Source organism: Aquila chrysaetos, chromosome 3, assembly GCF_900496995.4.
Source record: "Aquila chrysaetos chrysaetos chromosome 3, bAquChr1.4, whole genome shotgun sequence".
In the NCBI taxonomy this organism is placed as follows: Eukaryota; Metazoa; Chordata; class Aves; order Accipitriformes; family Accipitridae; genus Aquila; species Aquila chrysaetos.
In genome coordinates this window covers 43,771,156-43,784,548 of record NC_044006.1, presented here as the reverse complement: position 1 = coordinate 43,784,548, position 13,393 = coordinate 43,771,156, and the positions used below count along the sequence as shown (strand labels likewise).

At 41.2% G+C, this 13,393-nt stretch overlaps 1 protein-coding gene across 2 annotated transcripts in view; it reads right to left on the bottom strand.

Annotated features, from left to right (window-relative positions):
• RAPGEF5 (Rap guanine nucleotide exchange factor 5) overlaps positions 1–13,393 on the bottom strand; it is a 166,060-nt gene that overhangs the window by 21,365 nt on the left and 131,302 nt on the right. For both annotated transcript variants that reach the window (XM_030008401.2, XM_030008402.2), the window contains 7 exons: positions 12,367–12,464; positions 11,522–11,552; positions 10,497–10,575; positions 7,317–7,466; positions 4,514–4,611; positions 2,618–2,740; positions 1,229–1,407 (listed from right to left, as the gene is read on the bottom strand). In XM_030008401.2, coding sequence (XP_029864261.1) covers positions 1,229–1,407; positions 2,618–2,740; positions 4,514–4,611; positions 7,317–7,466; positions 10,497–10,575; positions 11,522–11,552; positions 12,367–12,464 — 758 coding nt within the window. The remainder of the gene's footprint in view (positions 1–1,228; positions 1,408–2,617; positions 2,741–4,513; positions 4,612–7,316; positions 7,467–10,496; positions 10,576–11,521; positions 11,553–12,366; positions 12,465–13,393) is intronic.

The following is a 13,393-nucleotide window of genomic DNA, read 5'->3' as shown; positions in this document are numbered from 1 at the left end:
ATCCCAAGCAAACTACACACTCTCTTATTTGTGTATCCATTATTTCACCATCTACGTAATATGATGATGGGTGCTTCCGCAGTGCACTGGGAGAGCCTGTCTACTGTTTACTGACAACTATTTAGTCTCCACAACTTTGGCTTTTCACTTAACAGAGATGGAATTAATTCAAATAGAGCAACATTTTAGTCTGGTGACAAATATATCCCTATTCATGTGGGACAGAGATGCAACTTTCCCTGGAATGCAAATTAATGCTACTGTGGTACAAGCAAGGCACACAGATCAACCGGTTTTGACGTAATTGGACCAAACTTGGCCATTGATATGGCAGAAAATGAACGTATTACTGGATACCATACAACTTGCAAACTAAGTCAAATCACGTTTATGAGTTACACTAGATTAGATTAGAAGAATTCATTTCACCAAAGGCACTGCTTCAGCAGAGAATAGTCCTTTCTATGTAAGTGCCTTGCAAATTAAATCAACCCAGTCGATGAAGGGAACAAATTACACATTTTCCATGAACACGCATATTCAAATATTGCAGAAACCAACAAGTGGAGAGAGGCGAGAAGAATGGTTGCACATATTTAAATTGCTCCTTTTCCTTGGTTACTAAAATAAGGGTGATTATGGAGAAAAGAACTCTCTGTGTATAGTATATATTTGTGTTCTGTTCCAAGGCATCAAGTAAATGCCAGCACTATTTAGTAATAGTGCAAGAATAGACCGTCAAATCTAATTAATGAAGACCCCCCCTCCAATAAATAAAAAAAAAGTACTCCAGAGAGGATTACATGGGGCAACAGCTTACTGCAGCTAGTTTCCTCTCTAGATGTAGGACTTTAAGATTATAACAGTTTTTTCGTTTCCGTGTAGTCTTTGGTGAATAACTGTGCTGCTGCTCAAATAGTTTTCTAATACCATCCTCAGGTTATTTCTGCTAAGAAAGGAGGTATCTGTACCATCAGGGATTTTGCAGCTGATGCTGCAGATACAGCAGCTAAGCTGCTGGGAAACATTTGAGCAGTATATACTCTACCATGTCTAGTTTTGGCCAGTGTTTGCTGTTGTTATTTATGGACTGTTTTATCTAGGTATGCTTACTACACTATTAAAACACAGGATGACAAACTGGTTTTCTTTCTTTGCTTTTGCACCTACTTCTCACCAAATAAAGCATGCGAATTCAAGGATTTTTGTTGCAACTTTAGTAACTTACTGGGCAGCAATCTTGATGAACTTTTTGACTAGCTGTACACGTTTGCAGAGCTGGCTGCAGAGGAGTATCTCGGTGGCAACCCAAAGCTGGACCTCGTTGCATCTTTGAAGCAGAAGACTAAGATTCTCAGTGTTTTCAGCACTGCCCTGTCTGCTGAACGTGAAGTATATCAGTTCTTGCTAGAAGACAATCACAATATTATTAGGGATATAAAAACAATTTAAATGTAAATTAATTATAAATTATTTAGAAGTATGTTTTTGAAACAAGACCTGGTTACAAATGGTTATTTTTTCATTCTCCATGAGCCAACCACAAATGATTCAGGGTCCAGGTTTGGCTTAGGAAAGGCTAGAGGCTTATAACAGTAGGCAGGTGGACTGGAAGTCCTGCAAGACATGCTTTTATTGTGGGATTTCCTGCAGTTCCTGTTCTGGCTACAGCCAGGTATAGGACATAAACAATCTGTCTCTCTGTATCTCATCAATTCTGTTCCAGTATGAAAAAGCAACCATATCAGACCATTGCAGAATCTGAAAAATTTCCATTCAAACTTCTTCCTAAAAATAGGCAAATTTTCATCAACAGAGGTGTGGGTCTCGATTTCTGTGAAAAAAAAACAAAAACCCACTTGACCAGCTCTAGATTTAAAGTCTCTAATCTGAATAAAAGTACCTGAAATGAAAGATCAAGGAAAGCATCTGATGAGAAGCAAGGGAATTTCCCATTCATTCTTCTCAGAAAGCCAACATGCTTTTCAGTGAATAATATTTTCAAGTGACATTTTGTACTGTTAACTGTGTATTTTACTCAGCAGCAAACACCAGAACCTATCAAAGTCACTGAAACAACCCAGTGGGCACTGAAGTGGGCCATTATCCCATTTTGTAAAGCCTGCCCACTATTTTTTATCTCACTGAAGCATAGCAAGAACAGTAATGCGACCATCTAAATTGCTGAAACTGTGAATTCTTTTGTGGTTAAAGTGATATCAAGGACGCCTATTTGTGGAGTCCTATATTTACAGAACATTATTGAATGCAAAGGACAATTTGCATATATAACATACTCACACAGACAGTTTTTAGAGAATAATCATGCTCTTCTACTCTCTCGAGGCAAATCTCAATAAAACCCACCAGGTATACAGGGAACATATGAGATGGCCCAGCACAGGGAAGTTACAAACCTTTGACAAATTTTTTCAGTATCAAGGATTGCGACACATCTCTTGGACCCGACTCTATGCCACCACTACTAAGAGCGGCCAAATCATGCTGTCATGACGGTGAACTGAGCATCAAGGAATACTGATGCTCTAAAATGCATCATAGTGGCACAACGCTGCATGAGAGTAATATACCTGGAAGTGGATACGGTGCTACTTACCTCATGAATTGCATTGAAGAGGCTCCAGTCAAAGTTTGTTAGTTCTAAGGCAAGATCCCAGGTGTTGATTCCCAAAATTCTCACAGACCTTTGCTGCAATTCCTCATTTTCAGCAAAAGGGTTCTAAATCAATAGCCAAGAGCAAAAAAATCCTCAGCAAATGCCAAAAGTTCTGCAGTGAAACAGCTACAGGACCAAGGTACCAAACAGACCTGAGTAAGTAATCTTCTCTAAGTGCACTCCGAGGATTTTTCCCCCCCACTAATCAAAATCAAGGAGTTATAGCCTATTTAATAAATAGTTTGAAACAGGAAATGGGTCAATAGGATCATTGATTTGCTATTGGATTAGGCCTTCTCCCTCTCTCTCTCTTTCTCTAAACCTTGAATATAAAACAATCACCAAGCAGGCGGCATAATGAAAATAAAATCCCTGAAACCATCAGAAAACAAAATCTGAATTAGGACACGGGAAATTTTTGTATTATAAGACAAAGGAATCATTCTGCAAACATAGCGGATTTAGAATAAATACACACTACTTGCCCTCCAATCCACCTTTACAAATAACATAAATCCATACATTTTATGATTAATCTACTCCAAATGTAATCACCAACAAACAGTAAACCACTGTGGGTCCTGATTCATAGAAGTTACTTAGCATATTACTGTGGAGTGTACTGGTACTGTTGGTGTTAAGGGTCATTTGACATTTCCATTATTAGCTCAGATTTTCAAAGGTTTGCATTTCTCTTGGGTTTTTTTTACCTCATCAGGCTGAAACTTGGCACATGAACCATCTGCCAAGATGAAAGATTATTCTTATCAGTTAAGCCATTACTTTGGTGCTATATTTCTGACAGTTACAGCAAGTTTCACAATTTTTATTATGTAACTAATGAAACTAGATTGGCTGTCACCTGTCTGCACTGGAAACCTTCCCTTAATATTCGCATTTTTAGAGGTGGCTAGAACACCGGAGATAATGGGGATAACAGATTACAATGATAGCAGCATGTCAGCTCTTCGGGGCACATTGATCCAACAAAATGTAAATAGACATTTCTCATCCCTAGGATAAATGCACAGATCCTAGCAGTACTGACAACATGTAAAAGTCAGCTGCGATACTGTCCCTGTGCTTTCCTTGAAACATCTGCATAATTAGCAGAAAACTATTGAAAGAGTAATTCTTTGAGCGCCTGACTGTTCCTACCTCACTGAGGTTTTGGGAAATCATAGGGGGAGAGAGTTTGCAGTCCTGGTTTCTGAGGACAGAGGGAATGAGGGAGACCTGCTGCCCTTCAACTTGCTCCCCTCTCCAGCACCAGCGAGAGGATGGAGAGACAGACTGAAGGAAGGGAAGAGGACACACTACCAGCGATATATGCCAGCCACAGACTGACCATGGGGCTGCCACAACACTGGGGTCACATTGATACCCAGTAATTCTGGTAGAATTCACACAACATCTATTTCTACATGTAGTAATTCCACGGAGTGTGTCCATCACCTCATATGATTATGCACCAGCCACTTTAAGTGTTACAGAGGCACAAGGGGCGGGAGCGGGGAGGAAGAATCACACAGGCCCTGAAGAATAATCCTTATCCCACCCAGTCCTGCACAAGTCAGGCTGATGTAGATTGAAAGATTTAAGCTGTACAGAAGGTTTGGTCCATTTGAAATTGATGAACAAATTCCGTTACTGTTCAGTCAAATAACTGCTCTTAATGCAAGATACTTTTTTTTCAGGTATAGAGCCGCTCAGTAAGCTTTACTAAGTAAGCAAAAAATAAATTCTGTATTGAAAAAGCCCTCTGAAAGGAATATTAAGTTCTTGATCTGGAGTCAGACAAATAAAAAATGGGAAGTATACAATACAGATCCTTACCAAAGAATCAGTCAGATCTTTTCGATAGACAAACATACGACTGGAGGACTCAAAAGATTTTGAGATAGCCAAATCATTTGGTTGTAGTTCATGTTTTTCTGTAAAAACAGAAAACAAAACACAAAAGCTTCAGAAAAGGAGTAAAAGCTGTATATAAATATGAGAAAAACATTAAAAATATATTTGTAAAGCCACATCAGCCTCTTAGAATGGAACTAAGCATCAAATCCAGTCCCTATTGGGACCATCACCTCCACACTATTCAGGCACAATAAAGGCGAGATGTCTCTGATGCTGGACTAGAGCACAAAAACTTCCAGCATCTGCTTCCAACCTGGACTTCACATAGGATAGAATGGAAAGAAACCCTTGAATCATCTAGTCTAACCTCCTATGCATTATAGAACATTTCACTTCAACCCAGCGCATCTACTGTAAATGTAGTGACTTTTGTTAGAGCAAAGTGTCTCAGCCTCCAGAGACTGAGCTGCTGCATGTCACTGACAGACAAGAGCAGGGGTGGAGATGTCATCAGTAGCTACGGCCATTCGACAGGTAAAGAAGTTTAAAGGATCCCAGTGCCACAAAATTCACCCCGTGGAGCAGAGCTGAAGAGTCCTTTATAGTACAGTATTTACAGAAATCCCTGTAGACCTAGAGTATTTCATTTAGGAAAAATCTGAGTAAAAGAGCAAGACACACTAAACTGGTAACAAAGAGAAAGGACGTTTTTTGGCTCCACTCCAGAGTACTGGTTCAGCTCTGGGCAACCTTGGATGCTGCAGAGAAAGGTGTGGGGAAAAATAAAGTAAAACCCAGAACACAGCCCTGGGAAAACTGTCTCTTCCTGTGGGCTCCAGGTAATCTTCTGGTGACCTGACACATGAGATCTGATTACAGTGACTGTATTAATGTTGACCCAAAAGCACTCCAAGCATGTTGACAGCTACCTTGGACTTTTCATTGCCCATGAGGGAGGAGTAGGACCAGGAGGAGTCTGAGAGCCAAACATCATTTCAGACTGTTTTCCCTCTTATCCATGCTCACGCTGACACCAGAAACATTTATGTTGAACTACCAGTATGTTTTTTTCAAGGTAATTTTGAATAAAAAGAGCTTGCTTGTTCATTTCAGAAGTACAATAAAAATGATTTCTCCAATGGTTACACTGCTGCCCTCCAAGTGGAGGGCAGATGACAGTTCTGAGTCATGCAAATAGCAAAAAAACAAGAAAAAAAGAAAAGAGGGTGGCAGGCTGGTCTTTATTGCTTGCGGCACAGGAGTGACAATGCATAAGAACAAAGATACTGAAATTGTGGTATCTCCAATTAATTCAGGCAACGTGACTAAATAACATTTTAGGGGTTACAATGGTCATGTACAAATGACAGTCCTATTGTACCTGCATTTTAATTGTTGTTTATTATTGAACAGCCAAGTGGCAACCACTTCTATTCTGTGGCTTTCTTGGGAACCAATGTGGTCTAAAGATAATAGTGTGTTTCATTATTTATGAATTGTTGGTTTTCTTTAGCTAAGTAGGCAGTTAGCACCAGATTTATTGCTATCAGAGCAAAACTTGCCCTGCTCTTGAACAGCAGCGAAAGATCTGAAATACAACAGCAGCACAGTGATTTTGCAGTGCTGTAAAATGCACTGGAGGCGAGTTTGGGCACACACAAGGGTAAAAAGAGTATGCCTGCAAATGATGTAGCCCAGCTGGCCAGGACACCTACTTGTAATGCTCCCTACATGTGGCCGCTCTGCGCCCAGGCTCTCAATAGCCAGAGCAGGACACCATCTCCCTGCCACCCACACCAGTGCCCTGCAAAAAAATGGTTATTTACTTGAGCTTGGTGTGGGGGAAAAAATGTGACCTTCCAATTCTGAATCAAATAAACAGAACAATCCAGCATTTGCGTACATTTAATTTAACTAGACTGAGAAAGAAGTAGCAATGAGTGCTATATATCTGAGACTGCATCCTTTGTCCCAGGGGATCAACACCAACTAATGTTATCTGAGGATACGACCAAGATATTCTACACTCTTAGCACCTTTTTGTAGAGCCAGCTTTGCATTTCTGTGCACCTAGTTAAAATTGCTTCCTTTATATTCCCTAAGAGCCAAAAGACTCCACAATGAGCAACACAATCTGACCAAAGAGCTTGAGACCTGCCAGACACCAAAGAAAATCTTGGGGGTTTGGCTGGTCCCTACTATCAGCCCATGATCAGTCTGGTCTTCCTTAAAAAGAGACAATAAGCCTTTCTGTTCAATGAGAAACACTAAAATAATAGGCAAAAAATGTCAGTTGTAAGCAAGACTCCTTACAAAGTACTGCTTAGATTGCTCACAGTATTTCAACTGTGCAAATATATGTCTCTCTCTTTCTGCTGGAGAATATTCATTACCCATGCCATAAACAAGGAAACAGCCACGCATATAGTATTAGTTATTCCCTTTTATATTTTTAAAGCAAACCATGCCTCATCGCCTTCCAAATTAATTTAAACACGGAAGTAGGAGATTCATCTGTGGGGAAAAAATAAAATCTTGCAGTGCTGCTGGAGACAGAGTCCTTTACAATCCCTTCCTAGCGAGGAGATGCCCTATCCGATGGTACCCAAGAATGAGCTGTTGCCATGGAAACGACTCTCTGGGAAGCAGCTCCTCATTGTTCCCATGGTCATCCAGCTGTGGGCTTGCACAAGAACAGCTGTATCCTCACACCAGAAAATGTCAGCCCTCCCTTACGTGATGTACTAAAAGGTAAGTAATCAGATGAAAGGAAGTTATTTACCACCAGAGAACGTGACAGCCACCAGTGCCAACTCCTCCTCCGGGTACTGGATCTTTTCTGCTACAATCTTCAGTATCTCCTGAGCTGAAGTGGATACTTGAGCTTTCACACTGACATAGGAGTGCTCTGTTATATACACACGGCAGAAAACTGCACAAAGGAAGAAAGACACGCTCAGCGGTAGGCAGAGACACCTGAACAGAGCAGGAGAGAATCTTGCAGACCCGACCATGGCAATGCCTCGGCTGCCTCGCTGCTGCGGCTGGCTGCGGCTGCAGGAAGGGCGGCTGCTGCACCCTGACCCACAGGGACATGAAACTAAGCATAAATGTCACCGTTTTCCCCCTTCTCACCTCCTCTCCCTGAGAAATGAGAGGGGCAAGCAAATGGAAACAGAGAACCCCACAGCAATACCTACTTAAGACTTCCTACTGTGAGGATTTGTCACAGACAACCTCCTCTACTGCCTATCTTCTTTGCAAACTCAGCTGTTGCCATCTTTTCTCCCTTCCTTTTAGGTTCAGATAAATCACCGTCCTTTCAGTATATTTCATATCCACTGCAGAAATTATTTTGGACCTCCACTTCCACGTGGAACAGGAGGCTTTGCAAAAACAGCGCTCTCCAGTCTTCATCCACTCCAGCTATAGCTTATCTGTCTAGACATCTAAACTACTTGCATTGCCAGAGTATTTTAGCACCAGTAGAAGCTGCCCAAAGAGCAATGCAATTAGTTCTGACAACTCTTTCCCTGAATCACTTGCAGCACACATAAAAGGGACTGGTTTGGAGAAATTCCCCGGGCTCATCACTTCCACTGTAGCCCATGAGTGGGTTCGGCTCTGGGAGGGAGATCCCCAGCAGTAACGTGCTCAGCTCAGCTAGTACTTTGTTTCTGGTACAAAAAGGGATGTATGCTCTTCTCAGCCTGCCAGAATTTTAGGTTTACATCTTTTGCCAAGTTTGCCGTAGCCAGTTCTTTGAAATACAGCTGCCATCCTTAAAAGGGAAGAAACAGAGCTGCAGACTTGCATAAATATTTCAAAAATTACAACATCTGCTAATAAGAATTGCCACAACTCTTGGCTTCATACTCACTTCAGTGCTTAATTAAACTTTCCCTTTCCTTCTAGTCTAGCACTTCTTATTGTAGACAGGCTGCTACCACAAGACAAAACTTTTATTCTCCAGAAATGCTGTATTTTTTTAATTAATTTTATTGACAGATGTATGTAGCAATAGCTCTTTGCTTGTCCTACAAATCTTCATGGCTTCAGGGCACTCTCATTAACTAAGACCATGCCAGAAGCAGTTAAGAACTCTGTCCTCAAGAATATCTTTTTCGTGTGTTGTAGTAAAGAAAAAATGAAGATGAGAAGGAAGGAGGAACTTAACATTTAGCCTTGGGGAAGAAAAGTGATTTGATTTTATAATTTTTTCTTAACCTGTCTCTGCTGACAGACAGTAAATCAGATGCTCATCCTATGGCAGAATCTCTCTTCAGAATGGATATAACTCATGAAAAGATAGAGACATCAAATTGCACGCTAAATTACTAGGTAGAAAAATAAATTTTAAAAAATCTGACAGGAATATTTGGACTCCATATGCAGAGTGCGACACAACTTGCTTACAGCGAATTTGTTTGAAATCTCCTCCTCTCTGTCATTTGGGAGGGGACAATGACAGCAATGCTAATTTATAACTGGGCTATTGACATATTCTTTGTTTAACATTGAACTAAACCAACCCACAGGTCAGGTCCTCAAGCACAACCATCATTCTGACTCTCCCAAAGCCTGTTCCCCATGCACCTTTCCAACGTTGTATCTGCGGCATCTATTGGCATGGACAATGCTACCTCTTCAGCAGCCCGTGCTGCTCCTCTGTGAGGTGCAGGAGGGAATGCCAGTGGGAGGAAGCGGCCATGGGCTGCAAGTTGCCCTCGTAATGCTTACATTAGGAAATAAAATGCCTCCAGCCAAGTGGCGTGGTGTGGCTTGGACAGACCCATCCTCCACAAGCACCATTGGTCAGCAGCACTCCACCACACCAACTTAGACGTCCACCCTCATCATCCGTCTCTCCTCTCCCCAACTCCACTTTTGTTATTTCATTTCCTCAATCCCATAATCTTCTGTGGTTCATGCTCTCAAGGAGTGAGATAAAAGCAATTTAACGCAGTCGGGGCTGGCCTTGCTGGGTACTGCCCTTCCTGTCCCCACAGCCACACTGTCTGTCCCCTCTCTTGTGCCAGCACACTTCCCTCCCCACTTATCTATGAGCTGTGTCCAACTTTTTAAGAAGAAGAATGAGTGTGAGGGTTCTCATCCAGAAATAATATTTTTAGAAGCAGCCTTGATAACATAAACCTCAAATAAACTTATACTTGAAGCATGGAAAGAGGATATCTATCAATGCAGAAAGACTTGGCATTGAAGGAGCTTAGTTTTTATTCTGTCACAAATGAGCACTAAAAATATACTGACTCCAAGTGAACTTCCGGAGTTTTGTTCCCAGTGAGAAACAAAGATATCATCAAAGGGCGAGACTTCCAGGTAGGAGGACCTTCTGCCTGTTCGCTGCTTGTGTGTATGGTGTTATCCTCCTCTCTGCCTCCTTCCTCGTGCAGGCATTACAGGAGGGTGACAGCATCACTGTGTTACTGCATTAGCAGCTATGAAGGGAAATTGCATTTTGAAACGGTTGAAATTAAAGTGAAGTGGCACCTTGCACTCCACGCGGAGACATTTTCAAGGAGAGAAGGAACTAAGGCAGGTTCCCAGAGCTAGCAGATCCTGGCCCATTTCATGTGACAGGCTTATTCATTCACCTTTCACAACCAAGATCTAGGTCAAAAAACGGAGAGCATGAAATGGAGCAGGAATTACGTCTGGTGGATGGGCTACCAGCACTCCTGGGAGGCACACAGCTCTGCTACAGGGCTACTGGAGGAACTGGACAGGGCAAAAACCCCTTGAGATACCATGTCACTGTTGAACCCCTGCAAAGTCGGAGGTAGGAAGGTAACCTTACACAGTCATATCTTTCTTCTTTCGTAGCCCTAAGGTCCTGTTCAGAAGCTGTATGTCAGTTAAAAAAAATTTACATTATGGGCAGCCCTCGAGAAACAATTTTGCAGTTTGGAAGTTTTTCTTCCACTCTTTCAATCATACTTACTTTCTTCTGTTTCATTCATGGTTCCTCTGTGCTGCAGCCAGTTCTCCTTTAGACTGAACTGATGGAAAAAAGTTTTATTCTGTGAGGGAGTGGGAGGAGGAGAAAAAAAAAAAAAAAAGACAACAGTGATTCTTTGCATCCCTGCCCTTTACAAAGCAGTAATTCACAGAACACAGCATTCAGCCCATATGTCTGGCCAAAAAGGTTTCTGTATAGGAAATCCACCCACCCTTTCTTGGGCCAGTAAACTGGGAGTTGCCTTACTAATTAATGGCCAAGGTGGGGATTTTGTAGGAAGCGGGACATCCCAAGGCTAAGCAGCCTGCACAATTCAAGGTTCTCTGTAGTCATGTTCAGAGCCCATTTCTTATACACTTATTCTTATATACATTTCCTATGTACCTATCAGCCTATTTAGCAATTTCACTACAATCTCATGTTCTGCCTTCCACGTTTCCACAGTAACATTTTAAGCTTATTACACACTTCAGCTTCAGCCCAGTAAATTTGACGAGCACAGCAGTTCACCTCTGTGCAGTTTGTATGCCAACTTTCTCCGGCTGCGTCTTCTCCCTCCGGTTAAATAGACAGATTCATGTTCCTCACTTCCTTTCTCTGTCCCTGTCACAACAAATCCCCCCTTTGCTCTGTCTACTTGACATCCATGTCAATGCCGGTGCTCAGCCTGGTTTGCCCAGGTTGCTACATCTCTCCAGCCCGGTGGGGACACGCTCCCAGGCCTTTCTCCTGAATTCTGACATCTCAGAGCATCTTGTTAAGATGCTAATACTGTCACAGCCACTGCAGGTTAGCTCACACAGCTGATATATCCAGGCTGCACTGGCAGGAAAATAAAAATTCCTTAAGCAACATTGCAGATCTAACCTCACTGATGTATCCTGTCATGTTTTTGGCCACCAGTCACTTTCAGCTGAGAAGCCAAGAAAAGAGAGGGAAGTGGGCAGAGGGGAAGAAAGTGAGATTGTAAGTTATTTAGCAACCAGCAACAAATAGGTTTACATTACCTTTCGGTGAGGTGAATACTCATCTACAGTGCTGAAACAAAAAGGAAAATCCAATTTTTCCTTCCAGCCAAAGCTTAGGAAAAGGAAGTTTTAGCTTTTACAAAGTTTACAACATCGGAAAGTTTTTAACATTAAATGGTCACCACAGAATGGCTGCAGAGCTACTTCAGGGAAAGCTAAGGGTGTCTGGCTCAGCCAGAAAACTTTTCTGTAACTTGCACAATCGATGTAGTGAAAAGCAATGCTCCCAGCCCGTGAGCTGCCAGAGAACACGGACACAGCTTAGGCCCCAGGGGTAAGCAGTCAGGGTCACCCTTGGGGACACAGCTCTTTCCACTTCCCCAACAGCTAAACCACAGAAACAAACTCCATTTGTTGGAAAAACATGCCAAGGAAATATCTTTTATAAATACCATAATTATAAACATGCCAAGGAAATATCTTTTACAAATACCATAATTATTAGTAAAATAATAACCCTGCGATGACTACTGCAAGAGATTTGATTCTCAGTACTGCAGATTGCAGAGAGAGAATGAGTATGAAGGTACCATCTGAAGTCACAGACTGCAGCTTCTGAGGGAAATTTTGCCAGCTTTTCCACAAAGTATCACTCTACTTGTAAGTCATCCCAACCAAAATTGATGGGAGTGACTGCTGAACCACACACACCACCCAACAGAATCAGGGAAGACTGAATAATCTAGCTTTAGTTTAAAGAAGACATGATTTGTAAAAATAATTATAGTACTTGTATCACTCATCACGTTACAGCAAGATGACAACAAAAATAAATTACACTCTAAATTAAAGGAGACTTGATCACAAATATAATCAATACTTACTGACGACGATGCATCCCAAGTATCTTCTGAAATTCTTTCAGGTCCTTCTCAAGAATGGGATATTCGTACACATCATCTAACACATTCCTGTATATCGTCTACAAAATAAAACAGTATCAGCAAACACCTGATAACTCAAACATAAATCTAAGGCATCACATCAGTGGTCTAAATCTATTCAGGCACTAGTGTACTAAAACAAATTTCATCATATTTTTACAAGACCCATAAGGAGAGAATGTTCCTGTTTAAATTTCCAGACTGGTCAATATTCAGCTCGCCTTTGGAGAAACACTCTGTATCATCACCGAGTGAGAGGGCAAAATGTTGACACACTTTTGTCTACTAATGGGAAGATTTAAAAAACACTTCTGGCTGTTACATGAAATCTGCGTTAGGTCAGAAGAACACATTCTAAAGCAAGAGAACACACCACACCATCATCACTTATCCAAAACGATAACAAACAGGTTCATTTGATTAAGACTTTTTAAAAAAGAAGAATGTTCTCCTTCACTTTTCCTAACGTTTGCATGCATTTTAAATTGAGTTGATGTCTCTCACAAACAAATAACAACATACTCCTAGTTGTAAACCAATAAATAAATAAATAAACCCTACTTCTTATTTTGGGGGGAGGCATTGTCTGAATATTATCAATCACGAACTTCAGTTAAATGTAAAAGACACTACCTCAGATAAGAGGTAAACAAACTGAATTGGCTTTCATGATTGAAATTGCTGGAAATATTTTCTCTATACTTTCTCAAAATCTGAACATAGATCCTTCTCTTTCCCTTCCAAGAAAATTAGGATCATATGTATGAGCTGAGTCATCAGGTTTGCTTTAGCCCAATTAACACACTTACATTTCTAAATTTCAGCATGAATGATTCTGGCCTACAATCCTATATATTGTTTTTGCACGTATAACTTCAACCATCATTAACATTACTGCTGTTTAATATTGCACAGAAGCCTCAAGCAGAGAAACTGTGTGACAGTACACAGTCACACACCTCCATGG